The sequence below is a fragment of the Akebia trifoliata genome, chromosome 7, assembly GCF_017979445.1.
Source record: "Akebia trifoliata isolate Shusen 1 chromosome 7, ASM1797944v1, whole genome shotgun sequence".
Lineage (NCBI taxonomy): Eukaryota > Viridiplantae > Streptophyta > Magnoliopsida > Ranunculales > Lardizabalaceae > Akebia > Akebia trifoliata.
Genome location: NC_141381.1, coordinates 442,249 through 464,171, shown reverse-complemented (window position 1 = coordinate 464,171; position 21,923 = coordinate 442,249). Strand labels below are relative to the sequence as shown.

Genomic DNA, 21,923 nt, shown 5'->3' with positions numbered 1-21,923 from the left:
TAAAGTGTGTGGTAAAGCTTAGGGTGCTGAACGGGACCCATATATATATATATATATATATATATATATATATATATATATGACAAAATATGGGACAAAGATCCACACAAATCTTCTTGTTCATTAGATCTTTACAAATCCAATGGTCAAGATCTATTTTAGAGCATGAGATTAATTCTCTCATAAACAACCCTGAAACAATAAAACTACCTCATCTTCTTCACCCTTCTTGTGCTCTAACCCTTTCCTGAACTTGTCTTCTCCCTCACTCTCCTAACCCTTGTCATAGTAGCTATAGAGGTAGAATTTGATAATACCTTGACCGACTTTTCTCTACTGAACTAAAGTAGCTCCCTTGTCCCACCTTTAAGCACCGATGTGGTACCTGCCAATAATCCTTCAACGCTCAAGTTAAAGTTGCAGAGAAAGCATTAGTCAAGAAGTAGAAAATTATAATCAATTTTCCTTCATTGATTCTTTTATTTATAGATCTTGCATTCGAATCAGGATTTTCCCCTTAATCAAAATTTGATTATAGTGAATCTCCTGATTCCAAGGATCCTAAACGAAATTATGAGTCTCTGAGATTGAGTCCAAGATTCTTGGGAGATCTCTTCCAAGATCTCAGAACTCAATACGACGTATTCCAAAATTACGCAGATCTTCGTATCAAACCTGCCCTGCTAAGTAGACCAATTTTCCATTTACAATGTCTTGCCATACCAGCTAGGCTAGATATTACTACCTTGGTATACCTCGTTGATGGGCAGGATGAGATTTACTGGCTTACTCAAAGTACCACTTAATCAGCTTGGACATGTGGACGGTCTAAATAACGTACCATTATTATCCTCTACAATAACCACTCGCAAGAACTCAGGACATTGACACAATTCAGGTGATCACCATGGTTCAAGCGCTTGGATCTTTACAAATAAACAGCGCAACCCTCTCCATTGCAACCACTCTACAATCGATTTTCATCTCCTAACCATAACCCTCTCCCTCCATCGCAACCACTCTACAATCGATTTCCATCTCCTAACCCTAACCCTTTCCATCGCAACCACTCGCAAGAAGAGCTCTTCTTCTACACTCTCCTAACCCTAACCCTCTCCATCGCAATCACTCACAAGAATAACTCGTTTTCATCTCAAACGTTGCTCGACCTCCTGGAATATTGGAATACACACAAAGAAGATTCAGATCCAAAATATCATTATTTACAAGTTACAAAGATGTATGAAACATACATTCATGATTTATTGATACTATCGCTTGGGGTTGTGATTATGAAATGAGATCATTTTGTTCATCCATCTCCTTTGAACAACATCCAAAAAATCAATTTGTCCATAATTGTGATGCAAGTACAACTAAGGCGGTCATAGTATATATAAGATCTGGACCAATGACACTAATAAAATCATCTTTCCAAGATATAAATTCAACTCTGTGTGAGAATTAGTAACCAACTATTTGGTGATTTATAGAAATTCTTGCATTTGGAAAATATCGCTTACCAAACTCTTGAGCTGTTTTCCATTTGTATTAGACCTTGAGTTTTGGTGAAATTCATTTCATACTTACGAAAAATTGGAATAATGATTCAGGAAAAAAAAAAAAAAAAAGAAGTTACAAATGGATGTGTGCCGAGGAAAGTGTAGAATTAGTTTTGTCTCACTTTTGATTTCTTATTTAGGCACGAGGAGGTGCTTGTAATTACGAGGAGGTAGTTGTAAATAGTGTAAAATTATAAGTGAAACAATAAACACGTAATCTTTTAACATATCTCTAATTTTTGTCACGATCGTTGGATCTCCATTTTATCCAACAGTTATCTTGATTTATGAAGTTATATGTCACTTTCTGTGTCTTTGGATCCCATCCCTATATCTATATACAGGTGGTGTTCAAAAGACCTAAAGAGAGCCAAATATTGTAGCAAACATTTTTTCAATCTATAGGTTAGAAGCTTCAGAATGGGCTGATTTTTTTGTGATGGTGATCTCTATGATGAAAAGATCATCCTCACAAAAAATCAGCCCATTCTGAAACTTCTAACCCCATCAAAAGTGATTTACGAAAATTGGACAGTCCACGATTCGTCAACTTGTAAATTAGGGTTAGAAATTTTGGAATGAACTGATTTTTGGTGAGGATGATCTCTTCATCATAGAGATCATCCTCACAAAAAATCAATCATTCCGAAACTTATAACCCCTATTTTGAAAAAATGTTTGACTCTCTTTAAGGCCTTCAAACACTTCCCTATATATATATAAGGGAAGGGTCCCGTTCGCCACCCTAAGCTTTACCCTACACTTTAAGAAACATGTTTTGTCCGACATGGGTTAGAAGTTTTGGAATAAGTTGATTTTTGGTGAGAAGATTTTCCTCACAAAAAATCAGCCCATTCCAAAACTTCTAACCCCACAAAAAATGGACGATCCACGATTTTTCAACTATTAAACATGGGGCTAAAAATTTCGGAATGGACTGATTTTTGGTGAGGATGATCTTCTAATCATAGAGATCATCCTCACCAAAAATCAGCCCATTCCAAAACTTCTAACCCATGTAGGACAAAACACGTTTGTTAAAGTGTAAGGTAAAGCTTAGGGTGTTGAACATTTCCCATAAGAGAATGCTAATGTCCAATAGATTATGGGAACATTAACATTGTCCAACATTTTTTTTAAATAATACCCCTCTTCGTTTTATCTTTTAATGAAAAAGACAACAGTATATTAGTCTTTTATACAATAAATATTTGCTTACATAATAAATGCCATGAGCATTATTAAAGTGTTTTGAATAAAATATCTTTTTTTTTTGTAGTAGTAGTAGTACTAGTAAATGTTTTTGGCAATCAATGCCAACATAATAAAAATATTTATTAATGACATAATAAATGTATTTATTGTGTAAAAGACTAACATGCCCTTATCTTTTCATTAAAAAATAAAACAAGGGGTATTATTGAAAAACAAGTGTTGGACAATGGTAACGTCCCCATGAGGTCTTGAACGTTATCATTACTAAATGATAAACGAAACGATAATCCAAGATTTAAAACCAAGTTACGAATGCGTCCACCACTACTAAACTACTCAATAGACATTCGACATGTAATAAATATATATATATTTACAGTCAGTTTACCTCGTTACATCGCACATTTGACATTGACAAAATTGCCTTTGAAGCCTCAAGGTACTAAGACAAAAGGTTAGATTATATAATAAGTTACCTGACACTCCAGTTCTAGCCATGAAGCTGAGCGGCATGAAGCACGGCCACAACTTACCTCCCATCTCAAATGTTTGGATTCAAGCTTAGCTACTCTCCCTTTCTTTCGAACATAAAAAAAAAAAAAAAAAACGACGACTTGCAAATTCTAAGGGCAGGGCAGGGCAGAGGTAGAACAAGCTTCTTTGTTCAGACCATGAATAGATATCTGAGATCTTCAACCGTAAGTCGAGTAGCAGAACCACCCTTTGGATCTTCTCCAAAAGCTGATGCAACCATTTTCCTCTTTTCTTCCTGTAGTGAAACACAAACAACATATGATCAACATTTTCAATGTGCATGGATGAGTGCATGTGTTGGTATGCTCCACTGAAAAACAAGGGAACATTTAGACATACTCTTCTTCTAGGTTTTGCTGAATATTTAAGATACCCCTCTGTGCTTTCAAACTGATAATATACTCCCTTGACCGTGATCTTCTACAAGGGACTAAGAAAATGATCGAAATAATACCCCTCATCTTCAACCTCTTGCCAAAAATCCTCCTTAAAAAAATCATTATATCTTCAACCTTGGGTTTTGGTGACACCAAACAAGACTGCAACTTGTTCTCCGCACTATCAGGTTTATTATTTGATTCTTTCTACGATTTCATATTATAAATCAATTATCCCAGATGACTTTGCCAAATAAATCAAAGGTTGAAGACGATGAGATTTTCAAGAAAAAAAAAATCAAAGATTGAAAAAAAAATCAAAGATTGCAAAATAAATCAAAGATTTTGTAATAGAGATTGAATATAATGGATTTTTTTTATTTTTTTATTTTTGAGTGGGGTGGGGGAGGATAAAGGGTTTTTGGCAAGAGGTTTAAGATGGGAGTATTTTGGTCAATTTTTATTAGTCTCTCATTGAAGGAATTGGTCGGAAAATGAAGGGGGTTACAAACACTTATAATCTAAAATATTTATCAAAACTAGGAGGGGGTGTCTAAATTACCCAAAAATAAATAAAAAATCCTTGTCACCATGTGAAAAATTCTAGTTTATTGTTAATGAAATAACCAACCACGTGAATGCACACTAGAAAGAAAAAATTAAAAGGGATTCATACCTGGAGGGCTAATATTCTATCTTCCACAGTATCTTTAATAGTAATCCGTGAAACTGTTACGGGACGAGTCTGTCCAATTCTATGAGCTCGATCAACAGCCTGATCTTCAGTAGTTGGATTCCACCAAAGATCAAGAAGAATAACACGACAAGCAGCAACCAAATTTAGTCCAAGGTTCCCAGCTTTTAGTGACATCAGCATAACAGTAACCTGCAATAAATTTCATTAATGTAACACTAGTGGATGTAAATTAACAGATTAAAACACTTGAGAATTGTTCACACTTCTATGACTAAGAGTCAAACCTCTGGATCAGTGTTGAAATCTTTTATAGCTTTGTCTCTTGAAGCCAAGGACATCCTCCCATCAAATCTCCTGTACTGTATACAAGATAGGTTCAATGAATTCTCAACTAAGTCCAGCATGCTAGTCCACTGGGAGAAGACAATTGCCTTAACTGGTCCTTCGGGTTCAGTGCTATGTGTTGCAGCACAAACATCAGAGTCGTGAAACCCCGAATATGTGGCATCTGAAGAATACGAAACACCATTGCATCCCTCTAAACCAAGTTGTGTACCTGTATTCTTAAATTTACAATGTCTCTCCAGGATCTCAAGAGCAGCTCTGATTTTAGAAGAACAATACATAGTCTGCATAACTAAAGATTTGTCTGCAACTTCGGACGAACTCGTAGAACTACTACCAAGCTCATCAGAAATACAACTTCTTAGAGTAGTTTTAGAAAAAACAACATCAGGACCAAGTTGTTCTTTGCATTCGGATGCCGGGCACAAATTGTCATCACCAGTTAAATATTCAGATACACACTGATAGCAGAAGACGTGACCACACATTGTGACGATAGCTTCCTCGGGTGGGTCCTGTAAAAGCATGTGATCGAAGACTCAGCCAGGAGGTCGAATGATATGATTTTAGCAGATCTTTATTTTTTAAAATAGAACTACTTAGTTTAGGAACTATAATACAAAACTGAATCATCAGAGTACCCAAAGATTGTCTGCAACAGAGAAGATACATAGGGAAAATCTCAATTTTCAAATGAGAGTACATCAAGGTGTAAAAAGAACTTGTCCAATTTTGGAGCAATAAAACTGCAGTAGACATTCATTGCTTCTTATATAACAACTGCTACAAACATAAGAAATTTTCATATTGTACAATATTAAAGTTTGTAAATATGCTGTTATTTAACATAGTACTAAGATCAACTTATTTATTGACCATACTAGCCAAAAATAGGATAATTAGAACGACAATAAGATGATATGAAGGAAAAATACCCCTCCTGCTATAGTTTTGTGGGATATAAAGATTAAGACAAAGGAGCAGGGTCCACAGTCCATACAAACCACTTTATAGCCTTTCCTCTTTTCTCCCCCTTCAACTTTATTGTCTTCCCCCCGCCCCCCTCTCCTTTTAATAATACCCCTCTAACTTTACTATCTTTTCTCTTTTACCCCTTCATCCTCAAAACTCTAGGGACGCAAATCAAGCCTACAGTATTTTCCCTATTGTAAATATGATCTCATACCAACCTATTAATCCCTATTGCACACACACACACACACACATATATATATATATACATACGTGCATGTATACCTCCATGCACCTTTTCAATTTTGTCTTCCCTATACATCCATATCTACTATCTTATAATTATCAAATCTAGGTTTTCCTGTATTTATCAGTTCACTTTGTTCAAAAATTGCATCAATGCTTTCATTCATTCCTAGTTTGGAGGCACATGATTTTCAATTTTCTTTTTCTTTATACCTTGGGTTTCCGGGCCTCTTACAAAACCAGACTAATCCCACGGAACACACATGTCACACCTTCCACATTTTCCAGGAGTACTGGGATAATCCCAAGGGGTGGCCACCTATTTCAATTTTCTCTCCCAACATGAATGCAATGTATGTTGAATATCAATTATTCTCTTAAATTCTACATGTTATTCTTTATCTTCTTAATGCTAATCATTAAAAATCAAAGAATAAAATTATGAAAACAGAAAGAATTATGAGATAATAAATAAATAAAACTTACACGGCATATAAGACAAATTGCCAGAGAAGCTTCCAACAGATTCAGTAAATTGATTAGCATATCCCTAGGGAGCCTTCTTGCCATCTCTAAGGAAGCTTCTCCAACTGAATCAAAATTCTGTTCTTTAACAAGAGAAGGGTGATCACATGCTTGACGAAGACGCAACAGCATCAACAGAATGTTTGCATAGTTCTGGTTCACTGTACCAGCTGCGGCGTATGCCTGCAGAATAGAACTTAACCTTTTCAAATGTGCCTAAAGAAAAAACTGGCATATAATAAAGTATGTGTCTGAAGCTTAGATGATAATGAAAGTGACAGAAGAAAAAAAGACAAGAAAAGAAAAAACACACAACAAAGCTGCACTCAGCTCTAAATAGTGACAAACCTTTTGGCACATAAGGTGAAAGAGTAAAGATTTATAAGATGGTAGCAACATTAGCATACAAGCATGAATAGGCCATAAAATGAAACATTCTTTATTTTACGTAAAACTGGAAAGCGAGATCTCAATAGTTTTCAAGCAAATTTTTGTATCAATATCACTCACAAAGGAGAAAAAAAGATTGAACAGGGCTTGCCAATAATGCTTCTTAATAGGACCAGCTATGCTTCATGGAGCAAATTGTTGGCAATCAAGAAACAGCAAGTACATGTATGAGCATAGCTGAGATGAAAATGTTGAGATGGACAAAATCAGAATGAGCAAGTCAAGAAACCTATGAGTAATCAAAAATTCCAAATAGAGGACAATATAAGGCGTCCACTGAGATGGTCTGGTTTTGTGCAATGAAGAAAGTGTGTAGGAAAATCCTGAGCAGATTTCAGATCTAAAAAAACAAAGGAAAAGTGAAAAATGGCATAGATGGAGGTAGTGAGGAAAACAAAAAGCATGGTTTAAATTTTTGTTTCGTCTCAATGTTTCAGGTTTTCCAAAAACCAAAACATTCCAATCCATTCAAAACATTCATATAATTCTTTCAGAGGATACCTAGGTCAAGGGGTATGTCATTAGTTTGAAAAGACAAGGATTTCTCAAATATTTACTTAAATATAAAAGGGTCTTTTTCTAAATCATTGAAGTCTTTGAAGGGAGACTGAGGTCAAGAGCATGTTATCTGTTTTAACACACTTTATATTTCGAAACCATCTCGAATCTCGGTCCAAAAAAAACCAAAAAACAGAGAAGAAGACAAAGGTAGAAGAAGAAGAAGACAGTCAACCGAACCTTGAACTTCAGCGCAATCCAGGTATGTCCACCCCCCCCCCCCCCCTAATGCCACAAGAGGATCTCGAAGCCCTAGTTTATGGTGGCAGCGGCAACAATCAGAAAATAGCTTGAGAAACCTTGATCTAAGATGATTCTCCATCAGAAAAACCAGATCACAAGAGAAAAATGAGAACTTTGGAACCGAAACCATGAATATTTCGACTCTATAGACATCTCGGAAGGTTGAAAATCCAAGACGTTTCGGCTGATACAAACCAAAATGAAACGATATTTTAAACCATGAATCGAAGTTATGGACCTAAGGGGAATAGAATTTGAGCAGCCAACTCCAAATAGCTGGGATAAAGGTCTTATGGTGATGGCGATGAGGATTGAATGCTCCTGAGGCACATTGAGTCCAGCATGCACTGAGAACATCCAAAGCACATCTGCATGCACCATGAGTTCCCCGAGGTGCGTCATTAAAACTGAGAAGATAAATTTTCATTGAACCCAGGGAGCAAGTATGGATGTGTGTCCTGTCCATGGGGAGCTTGATGACTCACCAGAAAGCTTATCAGAACTGTGATTTTTCCGTAAATATTGATTGTGAATCACCTAATTATCCACAAATGGCTTATTGTTAACTTTTGTCCAATGTGTCAAATAGGTGGTGAATTTGTGAACCATCTTCTTCATTGGCACATGGCTCAGAATATTTAAAACGTTCTCTTTCAGCATTTCAAGATTATTGGACAATGGCAGGGACAGTGTTGGACCTATTTTGCAGCTATTATAATAAAAATGTTTTATTCTCAAGGGCATTAAAGCTGAAAATTTATTCCTTTTGCAGTCCTAGGTTCATTGAATGAAAGAAATAGGAAGGTCTTCGACAAGGAGAAAGTCGATCTTCAAGATATGGCTCTTTCTATCAAATTCTTCATGTTTCATTGAGTTTCAACACACAATGACTTCAAACAAGCATGTTTTGAGGATTTATACTTGAATGGGATTCGTTAGTTGTTGTGGAAGGCTAGGTTGTTGATCCCTTGTTACATTTTTTGTTTTCCTTTTTCTTCTCTCTTTTAGTTTGCCTTGGTGTGTCACCTTGACCTCCCAAGTAGACTTCCTTTTTATCAGTAGTAATTATTTAATAAACTCTCTATACTTAAATGAATATAAAATAATTTTCCCTGGAAAGTAAATAATAATGAAGTGTTTACAAATGGCAAAATATTTGCAAATTGCAAGTGAGGTTACTCTATCTTCGAGAGTATAGTCTTTCTGAGTTTATTGAGCATTCAAAGAGAAACACAATTATAAAATAATTACCTTGAACTGAGACCGTGAATCCGCTTCTAGCTTGGAATAGAAGGCTCGCTCCTCATTAGAGAACTCCACTTTTGCCAAACATATTGATTTTGGGGGCAAATTGATAATGGGCTCCCCATCAATCAGCATTCCTGTACCACCAGTTGATAATCAACACCCACAACTCATGACTGATGAATGTGACTCACAATAGATATACACATTGCACAAGCATATCAAGTTGTAATGTTTACAAACCTGTAAATCATAGCATGAATAAATTTGATATTCTACGCTACAACATCAAGGTTTTTTTATGTAAAAGTTATCCTTAAAAACTATGATTGTGAAGCTAACTGATACCCGAGCACCACTAGAGTTTTGTATAATTGCACAGCAACAAATCCAACAGAGTACTACACTGAAGTCACTAAATAATGAAAAAGAAATTGCTGGTCTAAAAGGATAGCAGTAGTTTTTTTCACTTTTGAGAAGAACAAAACAGCACTAAACTGTTGTATGCCCCTTCTGAAGTGCTTGTACCAGAAATGATTTTGCTAAATGATAATTTTACAAGGGAAAAGGCCTTACTCGCAAGTTCAAAAAAGTACTTAACTAGTGAGGACAGATCAATATAGATGACAATATTCCACTGTAAGAGAGGGAGTTGTGTGGCAGGGGCAGTTATTAAGAGTTTGAATCACCATGTACACATAATTTCACTGTAGCAAATGCTCTAACAGCTTAGAAAGAATAGAATGGAGCAAAAGAAATCCTTAGGCTAACCCAAATTTTTGGGACAAGCCTTTGATGACGAACTAAGATTAACAAAACTCAACTGGAGCTGCAAATGACCAGTTTTCATTAAGAATATTCTCTAAAGGGCAGGTAGATAGTTTAGATCTTCTATCAAGTACAAAACTACAATGGACAATCAAGAAATACAGACATCCACAAATATGTGATGTGTTAGAAGACTCCAAATAATAAATCTAATGGGTCACTTTGATAATAGTTCTTTATGGATGTCTAAAACATAGATGCCATTTACAGACGAATATCAGGAAGTCACCTTTTGTTCGGCGCAGCATAATGGTCTTCAGAACTGCTTGAAGCTTCTTGTATCCTTGACTTGCATTTCTAGATATTGGGAACTTTATAGAAGAACAAAATGATTTATAGACAGCATATGGGTCATACTTCAGAAATCTAAAATAGCTGTACAGATCATCAATAGCGTTCTGTATAGGAGTTCCAGACAAGCACCACCTTCTTTTGGCTCGGAGACCACAGCAGGCTCTAGCAACTTGAGTTCTGTGATTTTTTATAGTTTGAGCCTCATCAAGTATCACTCTAAACCAACCAACCCTTGCGAGAGTACCACTATCACAATCAATGGAGGAACTATCAATTCCCTTCCTCCCCTTCTTCCCTTTCTTACCAGCATTAGACATCTTTCTCCTTTTCTTACTGACAGAAAATTCTGAAGATAGTCCACACTTTTCCCCATTTTGTTGATCTTCATCATCATCATCAACTAGTGGTTGCTTCGGAACTTCATTAGTTACAATAGAATATGTTGTGAGAACCACATCATATTTTGCCAGCTCAATGGGATCCTTCGTCCTAGAGCTTCCATGATAAATTAAAACAGAAAGCTTAGCACTGTCCGTAACCTTGTCATTCAGCTCCCTGGCCCACTGACGAAGAACACTTGCTGGGCACACAACCAATGTGCCCGCTGCTGGCCTCCCTTTATGAAATGCAGGCACAGAATTACTCACCTTGGGAATCCTTTTAAGATCGTCCAATTCCCCGATCTGCATTATTTTGTCCAATTCAGAAATGTCATCATCGTCATCATCCAAATTCAAGGCTTCAGTTTTGATAGTCTGTAGATCATCTGACGTTGACTTCGATTGTAGATGCCTCTGCATTAGTATGAGAGCAATCATTGACACAGTCTTACCAAGGCCCTGTGAGATAACAAGCATAATGAGCCCGGTTAGAGTGTTGAGTGAAAAACCCAAGCAATGTGCATGAAGTAAAATCTAAGGGTTCGACCACAAAGAACTAACCTGATCATCTGCTAGAATTCCACCTAAACAATGTAGACTTGTTGTCTCCTTCTGAAACATCCATGCTAAGGCAATTTTCTGTAAGATAAAACAACTTATGCACCCATGTAGCTCAACAGAAGAATTATTCAAAATATAGCTACAAGAGTTAATCAAACAGACCTGGTGTCTTAAGAGAGAGACTGCCAAAACACCATCAGGTAAAGTAGCTTCTAATTTTGGCTGAGATAAATTCTGTGGGATAACCAAAAGCAGAGTTTTACCATGAATAATCATTTTACCATTGAACAGCAGTAATAATTTTTGGGATCAGGCTTTGATGAACGGAGAGAAATTGAAAGGATTAGTAAAATTCGTTCAGCCAACCTCAAATTTTTGAAATTATAAAAAAGTGGAATCAGTTAGCAAAGAATATAATTACATGGGAAGTGGAATCACCACCACCGAAAATAAAATCTAACCCGGGTTATTAAAAAGGAATATATACATTGTCTTGTTTGTTAAATTCATCCATATGATTTTCACCATTACAGAGTAATAATCATCATCAAAGCCTTATCCCAAGATTTGGGGTTGGCTGAACGAATCCTGTTCATCGATTCAATTCTGTCCAGGGCCACATCTACTATTAAACAATAACAATGGAGAAAAAATTTTAAAGACAAAGTTGATCAGCACCACCGAAAATAAAGCTCAGATTCTTAAAGGAAAGTCTCCAGTCAATTCTTTTTGTTTTACAGCCTTCCATATAGCATGCAAACACTCTTGAACCATATCCCTAATTACTTTAGTAAGATTTCTAAATGAATATAAGAAAGTAAATCCAAATTTATTAGACTAATAGCTATTAAATCACAATCATGAGAGCTCACAATCTACAAAATAGTAGACAATAATGCTAGGATAGTGATATGACCACACCATTATAATACAAATTCACACCATAAGTGAATAGATGCTACTGTAACATAATCTCATTTTATATGGTGTGATTTCCAAATAAAATCACTTATAATGCAGAAATGTGAACTTAGGTAAGTTGGTAAGACATATGAAGTGTTGTTCCCACGTCCAAGACAAACCACTAACCCACTACTTACACCCCCCCCCCCCCAAATAAATAAATCATAGTGTGAATTTATATTATAATGGTGTGGTAACATAACAGCCCAAATTTTAACTACTTCCGTATAACTGACATCATTATGGGAGTCACACAGCAGGACCTTATCCCCAATCAAGTAGGCCCCCTTTAATCCCTTTCTTTCTCCTACACATGAAACAAGTTGGTGTTTCCTGCGGCTTCTTTAAAGTGGTTGAGCACCCATCAAATGTGGAAGGTCTCACACAAGAACCTTGAGTTAGCTACTTCTTCTTTTTCTTTCTTTTTTTAAAGATGTATTTAGGACCGAAATATCCATGTTGACAATAGAAAACTAATGGGGACATCAAAGCTTCAAGAGTAGATTTTATTTTTATTTTGTTTTCTGTTTTAGGGCTTTATTTTCAAGTTTTTATTGGCCCATGGTCTTAAAATAAAGTTCAAGGATAGTTTGGTAAATTTAGTTTGTGTTTAATTTAAACTTATAAGGGTTGAAAATTTAGAGAGAAAAAGTTCTGAAAATTATATTATTTAGTTGGTATTCTAGTTTTATTAGGACTCTTGGTTAATTTTCTTTATTTATAGATTGTATTAGGGTTTATTAACAGAGAATGAATGAAATAAATAAAATTACAGTAATTGTTTGGATGTTGGTGCATTCAATGTGGTTGATGCCATGAAAATCATTGGGGTGATTCCAAGGTAAAGTTATCATCTTTTTCTTATCTTTTATCATCTTCTTCAATCCTTCTTTTCTATAAATTTTTGTTTATTTGTGAGAGATCAAGGAGCCATTAAGAATCTATCAAGAACCCTTTAATCCTTTCAAGAAATCAATCCATAAACTCTGTTTTCTTTTCAAGAAATCTAGAGTTCTTGATTCTTGAAACCTACAAACCTCAACCCTTAATCATTTTCATATTTCCTTAACCTTTAATATTTATCCTACAAGCCTTAAACTTAACCATTTCCTCTACCCTGTAGCAAAATACAATAATTGCAAAACTTTTCATTTTACCTTTTGGGTTTATCTTAGCCTAGCCCAAATCCTTAACCCAATCCCAAACTAGATTTCCCTAACCCCCCTTATTCTCATCGTCCTGCATCATAAACAAGATTATTGAGGAAGCCTTTCACGAATTGTAAAAGAAACGACAAAAATAATACATAAACCTGACCCCAAAAAAAAAAATTATACCTTGGGTATCTGGGCTTCTTAAAACACCCTATTGATCCCATGAGGCACATATGTCACCCCTTCCACATGTACCAGGTGTATTGGGATGACCAACCCCTTTAAATAAAAGATCTTCAAAACGAAATCCTTTGAATTCAAATAAGTATTAACCGACCGATACATCATCATCATCATTTGAAGCCTTATCCCAAAGATTTGGGGTCAACTAAACAAATCTTGTTCCTTCATTCAGTTAAGTACAAAGCCACACCTTCTGTAATTGAAATTGTGCTCATATCTACTTTCACCATCTCAATCCTGAAGTCCACCAATACATGAAACTCCAATTTGTGTGATGGCTAAAGCGACGTTCCTAGCTTTATCTTCAAATATACGATTATTCATCTCCTTCCATTGAACCAAGATACAGCAAAAGGAAGAAGTCCCCAAAGCAAAGCTCCATCGAAGACATAGTTTTCTCTGTTTTTTGCTCTTCTTTTCTTGTGGGGTAAATTGTTCAAGGAGTTTTAAGGGTATTTTCTTTGAGGATTTCATTGTTAGGTGGGACTTGGTCTGCAATCTAGAGCCCCCTTAGTTTGTGGGTGGTTCCTTATGTACTTGTATCTTTTCGGGATGGTCATCTCGACCTCCCTTCTCTTATTTTAATAAAATACTTGTTACCTATAAATAAATGAAAAGTCTCCAAAGGAAATTCCCTGAAGGGATGAGAGACTCTACTTGACAACTGAAAAGAAATCTACTTAACATACTCAATGAATGCCCAGCAGATATCAAAAAGATGAAGAAGTAAGCACTCCAGTTGCTAGAAAATTGAAAATGAATAAGCTAGTGGCCAGACTCCACACTAGCATTGCAAATGATGCAATATTGGGTAAACTTTTACCATGTTTACCAAACAAACAGTCATGAGGATCCTACAAATATTATCTAAAGAAGAAATATTTTGACGGAATAGTGCTTCAAAATGTTCCAAATTTGAATATTTTGAAAGAGTCAAGAAAACTACGCTTTTGAGACCAAGATAACTATTTACATAGTGCATAGGTATCCTCTGGAGGAGTATTGCTAGAGGTCTTGGGTTCAAACCTCTCCAATCGTGCGGCGCACAAATGCACACATGCGGGGTTGCAAGGAATACCATCACTGTTTCTATTTTCACAAAAACATCAAATCTGTTTCCAAGTTAGGGGGATCACCAACTCATTTCAATTTTCACCAGACTATTTTCCACTTTTACAGAAACACCAGTGTTTTTTATTTATCAAGAACTCCAACTAACACAAATCTTCTTTGTTTTTGTCTTCACAGAAACGTAAAACCATTGTTCTTGGGAAATGAACTTAACATATAATGTTCTCACTAATGGATTTTGGACAAAAACTGTGCTTGGACTTTGGCCTATATAGGCAATCAGACAAAGGTTTGTAAAAAGCCTCTTTGAGAAATGCAATCTCTTAAGGGACTCGTATTGAATCTGAGATTGTTGAATCCTGAAGATACAATTGTTAGATTCTCAATTGCACAAAAGAGAAGCTATAAAACTATCTTCAAGATGACATAACTGAGGCAGCCTTCAATTCAAGTTCAACTTGATATTTCTAAATTTAAATTTTATGGAACATCAGAAAAATAAATTCTCTCACATTTGACCCAAGAATTGAAGGGTCCCACACCGGTTTAACAGAAGAGGAGTGAGCATAAGCCACCACATACTAGAAGGGCCTTGTCGAGAAGCCATCTCAAACTTTCTATATGCACACTTCTATGTTTCTTGTTAGAATCTCTCTTTGCCTCCCCCAACCTGCCTGCTCAAGAAGCAAACCAATTTTAACATTTACCAATCATTGATGTTCCTCTTTAACCCCAGATTTTTTCCCTATGCACAGCACAGTCGCTGACTATAGCTTCCTAGAGGTCCTAAAAAGTGTAGATGGTTGGAAAATTAACATTCAACGGAAGATAACCACATCACTCATCCTGCAAAAATAAAACCTTTCACCACCATTCAATTGACAACTCCAGTGTGTTGGAAACACAAGGTTCATTAGGGATAGGTGTGGTTTGATTTTGAAGGTGTATTCTGGCCCAATTGATGAGGATAATTCTAGCAAGACAAAGATAAAAGATTTCCTAGAAATAATTGAGATTTGCTTTAGTTTTACTGGCCCATTCTTAAAAGGTGACTCTTTAAGTTGATGGGCATTAGGACAGGAAGGTCTGGAGCTAGCTAAAAGGTCGATCATCTCTTAGACCTGTCTAGAGGCTCAATATTTTCCTTCACAGACTCTCCATTGTGTCAAAGATGGCACCAATGCATTGGCTAAACAAGGTTAGGGGAGTAGGGGGATGACTCTCGGCCTTAAGACCTTTTCTATGGTTCTGTCAAAATTGAGCTAGCCAGTTACAACGAGCTATGCTCCTATGCTCCTATGTGTTCCTCCCACGCTCTTACACACATCATTTTTCACTAAAGTAGATAGAACCAAGCACTTCCACATACCAAAAGCAAGGTAGAATGTTTTTTCCTACTTTTTTTCCCCCCCAAAAAAAGGACACAATCTAAGGTCGCACTTAAATATAGTATGTACAATAATTAAAAGGGCAGAAAAAAAAAAAAGGAAAGGCCCATGGGAAATACCTGCAGTGCTGCTTGAAAAATTAGTCTCTCGTCATTTTCAGTAGGCCTTTCTTCTACACCTGAACGATATGCAGTATCACTTGGACCAGCAGATTGTGCATTAGCAATAGATTTCCCATGCATCAAAGATGGAGGTAGGAGCCTACTTCCGCTACTATGTTCATACATAACAACTTCATCACTGCTGTCTCTGCCAAAATGATCTTTAGTATAGACCTTGTAATCAGTTACCTTTGTACCCCCAGACTGATAAGACTTGCCACGAGTATCAGAAATATGACCATTAGCACCATTATCCATAGAAGATTTTAATTTAGCAGTTGACACAGATGATTGAAAAGAAGGTGGAAGAGCTCTCTTTACAATTTGTTGGGATGACTCTTTGTCATCAATATTTCTTATCCCTAAACCATTTGCAACATGGCCCACATTCCAATTATTCACTGTGGATAATTTTGGATCATCTATCAGCGCAATTTGCTTGTTTGAAGTGTTTTCATTGTCACTATACCTCCGTGGAGGCATCGGGTGTATAAACTGTGAATAATGGTTATGATCTGTATCCCATTCAGTAGAAGAAGATGCTCTTCCAAGAAATGGAAGATTTTGAGAAGATCCATTGTAATCTGCAAATTAAAAAGAAAAAAAAAATGGCTCATTATCTGAATAAAACATTGTGGTTAAACAGGTACAGATTTTTCATCTACAAAATGTAAGTTTTACCCTTTGAATTTGAGCTAGAAGTATAAGCCCATGATGGAAGCTTCCTGGGAAATGATATTTCCTTTTCCATACCAACTTCTATTTCATCTTCACTATCTGAAGAGATTATATCTATAGGATCCATTGAAGCCATAAGTATAGAATGATTTTCAACTTTTGCAAAAAATTTAGAAAGAGAATTTCTAAAGGATGTCCCAATCTGCAATGGAAGGAGATGGTCAGAACTGATGGCTCCTACTCGTCAATCAATAACATACTGAGACAATTCTAACAAAAAGTTAATGGAGATAATATACTTACCAACAAGACCTGTCTCAAAATTGAGCAGTGAATCCATCCTTTCAAAAAAGTGCGATATCGTTCACTGGAATCAGAGGGATTGTGAAGAGGACCCAGATGGCTTGGCATCTATTGAGACTGCATACCTACTTCCCTGAGAACCAGCACATCGATGAAGATTGATACAACAAACAAGGACCAGACTGTATGAGAAAGCTCCAAAACCTGCAAATAACTGTAATTCAGAAGCAATATCCAAGCGACTGAAGACAATGGGTTCTGGGGGAAAGAAAATCAAGGATTTTTGTAATGAGGTTGAAGGTGGAGGGATTTTGATCATTTTATGTTGGTCTCTCATGCAAGACCCTGAAATCAAAGACATTGTCATCAGTTAGAACACACAGGGAAGCATTTCTAATTTTCACCAAACCCAGAGGGGTACCTCAGAATTATCCTTCTAAGGATCTGGTCGTTGTTCTATCAGCATATATTTTTTTCCCTTCTTAAAACTTAAAAAGAAAGAAAATAAAAAAAGTGGGGGTATTTTTCAGAGTGGTAAATAATTATTGTATATAGGAGTGGTAAGATAACAGTCCAAATTTTATATTCAATAATAGCCATTGTCCTTTATACTTTTACTTTGTCCATTTACCTACATTTTCTAATATCATATGCTTATACCATTAATATTTATGCACCAGCATATGTACTCAAATATAATTGTATGACACAGACGGTTTAATTCAAACACGTGGCTGTGGTTTTCTTCGAGAGAAAAACCCTTAAAAGCTGATGTAGGGTGCTAATACAAGCCCTCCCTAGAATTCAGGAAGGAACAAAATTCTGAACTCAAGTTTCCATTAAATAATTACAGTAAGGGTTCGTTTGGAAGCAGGAGTTAATCAGACTTGGAGTTGGAGTCAGTGGAGTTAGTTATAACTCCTCAAATAAACTCTATTGTTTGGTCTATCTAGGAATTCAGTCAAGGAGTTGAAAAAAAACTTCAAACCATGTATTTTGCTAAGATTGGCTATGTTTATGTATTTTTTTATACAAATAATTAATTTTAATTATTAATTTATTATATTAAATAAATATGACTTTGTGATTAGAAAATTCTAATCACTTTTTTCATTAGATATTATAATTATTTAAATATAAAAACTCATTTAATAAATAAAGTGAGTTAAACGATTTACATACAAGATGTCTGAGTTAGTCAACTCGGTTTTTGGGATTAAGCGGTATGGTTAAGTTTTAGAGTTAGTCTAGCGTTACTAACTTAGCAAGATTTCCAATCTTACTAAAGGTTGTTGAGATCACTTTTTTTACATCCAAAACATGATCTAATGCCACGGGCATGTAGAAGACGGAATTATATAAACTTTGAAAGAAAAAATAACTTATCAAAGGTGATTTTTCATCGTTAAATTTTATTTTTTAAATTAAGGAGTTCAATACTCATCCATTATTAAAACCTTGGATCAAGCTCAAAAAAATTAATGTTTTAAATTTTCTTTCTTATCTGAGTTTTTACATGAAATCTAGAGGATTATGGTGTTTGATCGCCAATTAAGTGATCCATGTGGGTCCAACAACTCTTAGTAAGATGTCAAATCTTACTAAGTTAATCATGCTAGTTTGACTCATAAACCATACGGTAAAGAGAGGATCCTGCAAAATTCAGATCAGGTGGAATTGGAAATCCCACCTATGGAGATGAAAGTCATAACTCCCTTAAAAAGTGACGTTGAGGACCTCTTTGGAGTTTCAACACAGTGGAGTCAGTGAAGCAAACAACGAATTAGAGTTTCGGTTCCAAACACACCCCAAAGGTTTAGAGTAGACCCAAAAAAGGTTTGGGTTGCAGGATTTAATTAAGACATTTTGCAATTATGGTTATGGGTGTAAGTTTATAGGATACAAGGTTTAGGATAAATAGAATAAAAAAAATAGGTTTGGAGTTTTAAAAATTCAAGAACTAGAAAATTAGAAGAAAAGCAAGAGAAGATAAATAAGATTAGAAGTGAAAGAAAAGGGATAGAATGATAGAACCTTTGAATCATACCAAGGATTTCTTAGAATCACACTAAGAAATTCCATTGGAGAGTATTTACAAAGAAAACTCATAGAAAGAAACTAATTATTTATTCTATAAAACCTATTCTCCCTAAAACAATCTATTACATTATCTAAATAGAGAAGACAACTTGCTAAAACCTAAAGGACTTCTAATATAACTTGTACTCCAAGATAGCTTTCCTGAAATAGTAACTACCCTAAAATAAAAACTTTCTCGAAATAGAAACCTTTCAAAAATAGAAAAATTCCTAATTCAAAAAAAAAAAAAAAAAACTCTCCTATTAACTTAAAGTTCTTAAATATAAATTTCTAAAAAACAAGACTCAAAAAACCATGAAATATTTTTTTTATAGTAAACAGAAATTATATTAGTTGAAGAGGAAGAATGTACAAAAGGGAGGATGAGATGTCCAACCCAAAGAAAAGAAAGGTAAACACCGAAAACAAAAGAATGACCAAACAAAATTACTCCTCCTCCAAATTACAAACCCTATCCCACCTTACAAGAAAATCCTCAAAAAAGAGCCCTCTAAACACCTTGAGAGCCTTGTCCCAGTAAAACAACAAAGCCAACATTGAAATGATAATACCCCTAGCATCCGTCTCTTTCCCAACGAAAATCCGGCTATTTCATTACTACCAAATAACCCAACAGATGGCAAATGGAGTCAAGCTCCAAAGAATCCTCTTGGCCTTCCTGAAGGAGCTACCCCAATGATGCCAAGCTTCAAACAAGGACTGAACTGAAATAAGATTGCACCCGAAAATTCCAAACAATGAAGAGAAGTGGTCCCAAATCTGTTTGGTGAAACTGCAGTGAATAAAGATATGATTTGAGGTTTCCTCATTTGACTTACATAACCCGCAATAATTTGGCATGATAGGCCCATGATTGGGGTAGCTAAAACAAATACTAATAAAAACTATGACTCCATTACGATAGGCCCATGATTTCTGAAGTCCCATATATGGTAGTCAAACCATTAAGAATATCGTTAGTAATTGATCTACAAAGAGCAGTTTGGGCATTCATGAAAATTGAGGAAACCCTACTGGGTCTTGTATTTGCTTATTAGATTTACTATTTTGGATTGAAATGAAGACAAAAATCATGGAAAAGGATTACTATCTTAGGCAATTCAATTCTCTGATTGCCACATTTGGGAGACGTTTGGTGTGAGCTGCAACGAATCTTTTCAAGACATGTGATCTTGCAACTTTCTCAAGTCTCAATTCCAACCAGCCCCTGGCCACATCAAAGGTAATGGTCCCACTACTAAACCCACCCCAAGCATTGATAAAGCATCTTAGAATATCTCTAATAGAAGCAAGCCCCCTTTCGCATAAGGAAAAAAGCCATCAAAGTCAATATTGATGGAACCAATTCAGTGTGAAAACAGTGTCGTCCTTAATAATGCCACCAATACCCGGAGGATTAGATAAATTATAACTCTTACATAATGCCACCAATCTGTTTTAATTCCCAAATTTCTTTTTCAAAATGAAAACAGTGTCATCCTTAATAATGACATCATTTTATCCCTCGTCAATTCATGAACTTCTAACTCAAATCTTTTAATCCCTACGGATGACAAAGTTTTCAGTCCCCCTTTAAACAACTTCCTCAGATTGTAAAATAGTTTCACTGAATTTAAGAACGTATTATAATATAGTTTTCAGTCCTCTTATTGCCCTTGTACTTCAGGATCATATTCCCAACAAGTATCTCAAATCTCAACTAAGATTAAGTGACCGCATTCATGAAACTGAATTTCCAAGACGGCATTCATGAAATTGAATTTCGAATAAATGCTATCTACTCCGGAATTTATCGGTAAAAAATTCATGAATCAAACATGTAATTGTCAAAACAAAAACAAAAAAAAAGAGAGAGAGAGAGAGATGAAGAAACCTACGGAAAAATCAAAACTTTACCTAAAACAAAAAACCCTAAAACAGAGTAAAATTGTAACAAAAAAAAAGTTTTAACTTTTCAGGGGAGATCGAAATTCAAAGCGTCTACTTAATAATCGAGAACGGGATAAAGAACAGGAATTTAGATTGATCTTACAATCAGTGGAGATAAGAAGTTGAGTCCAGATTCCTTGCGTAGATCAATCGACCGATTGAAAAGTTGACCAAATATTCGAATTAATTTCGCTCCAACGCGCATTCAGATCTCTAAAGAACTGCAATCGAAAACCCTAATTTCATCATTCACGCAATTCTCATACAGATGCATATAGAGAGATTTCGAAGTTAGGAAATCCTTCGCGGTATTTTACGATATTACTAACATGCGCCACGGCGAATTACGCGCTTGTTAGTAAGAGGGGAAAACTTTGTTCTTTAACGCTGGGGAGTAACTTTTATCTCACCTCTCATTAAATTGCCACGTGTCATATCAACAATCTGCTTGCATAGTAAATTTAGAGGTTTTCTATCGTGTGGGTGTGATTCCATGGTTAAAAAAATGTCAAAGATCTTGTGATGTTTAATCATCAATCAAACTAATTCTCGAGAGGGGCCCACAGAACAAAAAATATGCCTCATCAGTAACTTTTGATCAGGATCCAAGTCCCGAAATCAAACATTAGAGGTGATGCTTAAAAAATGCTGGAATGTAGTTGTAACAAATCACTGGTTACACTTTCTGCACACGTTTATTGGGTGTCAGTAATCTGAGGTTGCCACGTAGCATTTAGGACATGGTGCATCCAATATTTTCTTAAAGGCGGAGAGCAAAGTGTCATAGGCCAGGGGCGGACCTAGTAAGGAGCTGGTGGGGGCAATTGCCCCACACCCTTATATTTTCAACTAATTACATGTTATATTAGTCCCCACTCCATCACCTCTCTCCCCATTTGCC

General features: G+C 35.8%; 1 protein-coding gene across 1 annotated transcript; it reads right to left on the bottom strand.

Moving 5' to 3' along the window:
- Positions 1-3,130: 3,130 nt before the first annotated feature.
- LOC147397824 (helicase-like transcription factor CHR28) lies at positions 3,131-21,355 on the bottom strand. Its single transcript, XM_086446827.1, has 12 exons — positions 21,126-21,355; positions 16,994-17,197; positions 16,694-16,892; positions 15,971-16,596; positions 11,195-11,266; positions 11,033-11,110; positions 10,027-10,930; positions 8,976-9,106; positions 6,435-6,656; positions 4,670-5,245; positions 4,365-4,574; positions 3,131-3,546 (listed from the first exon to the last, which is right to left on the bottom strand). The coding sequence occupies exons 2-12, from the start codon at positions 17,099-17,101 to the stop codon at positions 3,442-3,444; spliced, it is 3,231 nt and encodes a 1,076-aa protein (XP_086302953.1). The 5' UTR covers positions 17,102-17,197; positions 21,126-21,355; the 3' UTR covers positions 3,131-3,441.
- Positions 21,356-21,923: the final 568 nt, after the last annotated feature.